This window comes from Cariama cristata, unplaced genomic scaffold, assembly GCF_000690535.1.
Source record: "Cariama cristata isolate BGI_N322 unplaced genomic scaffold, ASM69053v1 scaffold21432, whole genome shotgun sequence".
NCBI classification, from domain to species: domain Eukaryota; kingdom Metazoa; phylum Chordata; class Aves; order Cariamiformes; family Cariamidae; genus Cariama; species Cariama cristata.
Genome location: NW_009605824.1, coordinates 2023 through 5703, shown reverse-complemented (window position 1 = coordinate 5703; position 3681 = coordinate 2023). Strand labels below are relative to the sequence as shown.

General features: G+C 38.4%; 1 protein-coding gene across 1 annotated transcript in view; it reads left to right on the top strand.

Annotated features, from left to right (window-relative positions):
• The window catches only part of WDR48 (WD repeat domain 48), a gene marked incomplete at its 5' end in the record, with an annotated part of 18439 nt that extends 18426 nt beyond the window's left edge, over positions 1-13 (top strand). The window contains one exon of the mRNA XM_009696149.1: positions 1-13. This exon is cut by the window's left edge and continues 71 nt beyond it. Coding sequence (XP_009694451.1) covers positions 1-13 — 13 coding nt within the window.
• Positions 14-3681: the final 3668 nt, after the last annotated feature.

Here is a 3681-nt window from a genome sequence, read left to right as displayed (position 1 = left end):
AGAGCGGTGGTGATCTGACACTTCATTATCGACAGAAATCAACGTGAAGGGAGTGGTGGACCCAAATGGTTACTTATTTACTTGACCATACTGTACTGGTTCCAAGAGTAGTACTATAGAAGCCCACTGAACCCCTAAGGTAGATGAGACTTCTAATGACTCAGTATGGATGGAAAGTATACATTTAATTGAAGTGACTAATAGATCTGTAATATAGAGGAAAAAAAAAATCTATATGACTTAAACTAAAGTCTGTCCTAGTCTCAGCCAATGAGATGGGAAGTCCTTGAGTGGTTCGTGCTGTGTGAGATGTACAGAGAATGGATGATAATCCAGTGCAGACTTTTGCTTCCTCCTCTTTGCTTTTGTTTTTCCAGAACATAATATCCTCATCTGCTCACGCTTGATATGAAACCGTTTTGGCCATATTAGTTGCTGTGTTCACAGTATAATTCAGAACTGCACACAAGGTATTTTTAGTACATTCCATTCATAAAGTTCCTACAATGATTTCTCACAGGTTACTCAAAACATTTCTACAACTTAAAGAAATTTGGAAAAGAAAAACAACAGAAAACAGGTCTTGCATACTTGAAAGAATCAGCCCATTTAATTGCAAATGAAGGGTTAATATTAGAATTGTTTTAATACTGCAACGCAATTGTTGCTTTAGAGAGCTGTTGACAGGCAGAAGAACACTAGATAAATATTGTAGCAGGGTCAGTCCAGTGATGCTGTGCATCATAATAGAGTGAACATGCTTTGCAGCAACTTATGAGAATTTTTTTTTTTTTTTTTTAAATATATATAACTACTTCCTGCACTGTGTCCTAGGTGTTCTAAAGACACATTAGTCTAATTTTTGGTAACTGTGCTCCAAAATTATGTGACATTTTATTAAAACTTCAGACCATTCTGAAAATAACTTCATATGTTTAGTGTTAAACTTTAGAAACTTCTCAGCAGATTTCATATTCATGATATAAAAATACTTTTTCTTCTTTTCTGAAGTTTTATATGCAGTTGTTCTTTTGTTATAGATTTATGCGGATCTTCTTTTCACTGTTATTTCTAAAAATCTGTGATTGTCATAGACTCATAGTAGTCTTTTATAGAGTTTAACTTATTGGGGGGAGGGGGTAAAGGCATTTCAGCTTTTTGTGAGAAAATGTGGGGCTATCCCAGAGACCATTTGCAGCCAGAACAAATTACAAATCCTCGTAAAGAAATTGTGTAAAAATGACTCTTGTCTGAAGCAGAAGCACAAGTGCCTTCAAAGGGCAGTATATTATTCGAGTTTCTTCAGGAGACATATGCTCTTGCCCTTCCTGTATCTTGTGATCAAGATTTAGGTTGAGGCCTAAAGTCCCAATAAATTATATTACTGGGATTGTATTGGTCAAACAAAAAGTAAAATATTTTGCATCATATTTTATTTGAAAAAATAGTCAAATCATTACCTTCTGCACTTTTAACCTAGCTAAACAAACTCACTGCTTAAACAAAAAATATGGTTCAGAACTAAGCTAGCATGTCTTTTTTCCCCTGTCTTTTGAGAGTCAGTTTCAGTTTTTAATCCCCATGTTTGACACAGTTGTGCTATAACTGCACATTTTTAGTGATATTTGTGAATTAAATGGTTAAACAGAACTGTAACTTTTATTGATAAATTGTCCTGACTTGTGTTTATTAATAGCAAAAGTCTATGCTTGTTCCAATAGGTACTGTTTGGTTTTCATTTTTGTGTTTTTGTTTTGTTTGTTTGTTTTTTTTCCTGGTTGTCTTGCTGTCCTGTTGTATACATTGGAATTGCTCCCCGTAATTTTGTTTGAAATCAGCCAAGGTTGTAATTCTTCTTCTTTTTTTTTTTTTTTTTTCTTTCTAACCATCCCAAAACACAGTTTCAGGAAAGATTGACAGAAGAGTCTGCAATGCCAGAAGGGTAAATGATGTTTCACAGTTGTATAGAATAAAAGGCTTTAGTTAAAATATTTTCAAGTTGTTTTGTGTATTGGATCAATTATGCAATTTTAGAGCTTGGACCATTGCCTTTAATGGTTGTATTACAAAGACTTCAAAGTCCTTTGCAGCCTCAAGTAATGGAATGGCTGAAGAAATGGCAGTGCCTTAACAAAAACTCATAAAGATGATCTTGTAATAATAACGTTGGATGTAAGAATTTAGCAGGCATTCAAACCTTCACATGCAAGCTCTGAGATCCTGTTGAGGTGGAGAACGTGCTCAAGTAATGCTGTTCGCATGGGCAGTGCGTGCTTTTGTACTATGAAAATATTTTGGTTATAGCCCTGCGAGAGGGACACGAGGAACTCAAGACTGGGTTTCCTGATGCTGAAAATGCCAGTAGAGAATACTCAAAGCATTTGTTGTGGGCACTGTCAGCTGGGCTGCTCTCGGAGAGGACGCAGTAATTCACTGGCCAAACATGTTCCCAGAGACTCCCAGCATCCATCGTAGATGGAGTGTGAAGTCAGAGGAGTTTTTTTGCTATTCTGTTTTAATTGCTGTCACCTTTTCTGGAATAGTGCCATCTGTAAGAGTCCTGAAGACAGGAGCAGGGGAGGCCCCTGTACAGCGTTAAGGAGTTAACGTGAAAGTCACAGCTCATTGAGATATTGTGAACGGACGAGAGCGCAAGTTTGCCAGAATCATAGGAAAGGCTGCTGATTTGTAGTTGTTTTTTTAATGTCCGAGTTCATAATGGAAAGGAATTGTAAAACTAATATTTAGTAGTGTAACCTGTCTCCCAGAAAAACTTTTAATTTCTCTTATGACAAGGCTTTTTTTTTTTTCCTTCCTCTTCACATGAGGTAGTGCTGAGGACAGGAGAGCTAGGCTCAGTAGTTGCAGTGGAAGTGCAAGTATCATTTTAGGAAGAGAAGAACTACTTGAAGGATTTAGCATTAACTTTCAGAAACACTAAAAAACATACTCGAAGCAAGCCCTAGGCAGGAGATAATAATGTAGTTCTACCTCATTGCCAAGTGGTGGGAAAATAAGGGACTTTGGATTTGTTAGTTCGATTGTCCATATTCCATGAGAGAGGGGCAACCAGGGGACTGACAGTGCCCTCCTCCATCAGCCTGGAGTGGCAAGCTGCTCGGAGAACAGCTGTCCCGGGGTTCAGATCCTGCAAGCTGAAGTGTGGGCGTCTATCCAGCGTGTTGATCTGAGAGCTGCTGACTTAGTGGAGAGAGGGAAGTTGCAGCAGTCAGTTTGCTGAGGTGGATTAGCGTGGAGGTGCCAGGGAAGGGGAGAGAATGCGTTTGCCAAAGGTGAAGGCATAAGGTGACTGTTAACGCATGAATCCAGTTACGGTACTCCAGATTTTGGCCAGTACATTACACCGAGGTATTACTTTTTCTTTCACAGAGGTCCCATTTGATTCAAACTTTACCCCTAGAAATTTCTTGAACTTGATATTTAGCATCAGTCTTTAAGCACATGTTCTTACACTTGTAGATATGCTGATGGCTCCTGAACAGAGCCAGGGGGAGTTACCACCCAGCTAGATAACAGAACTGTTAAAAGCACATGCACACTTAAATATCAAGAAAGTGATTGACTAAAAGTTTCCTGTACTACGTGGTGGTGGTTTTTCCGTAAGCAGCTGTACAAACATCATGCAGACCAGATTAGACTGGGTGGGACATGCCTATTCTC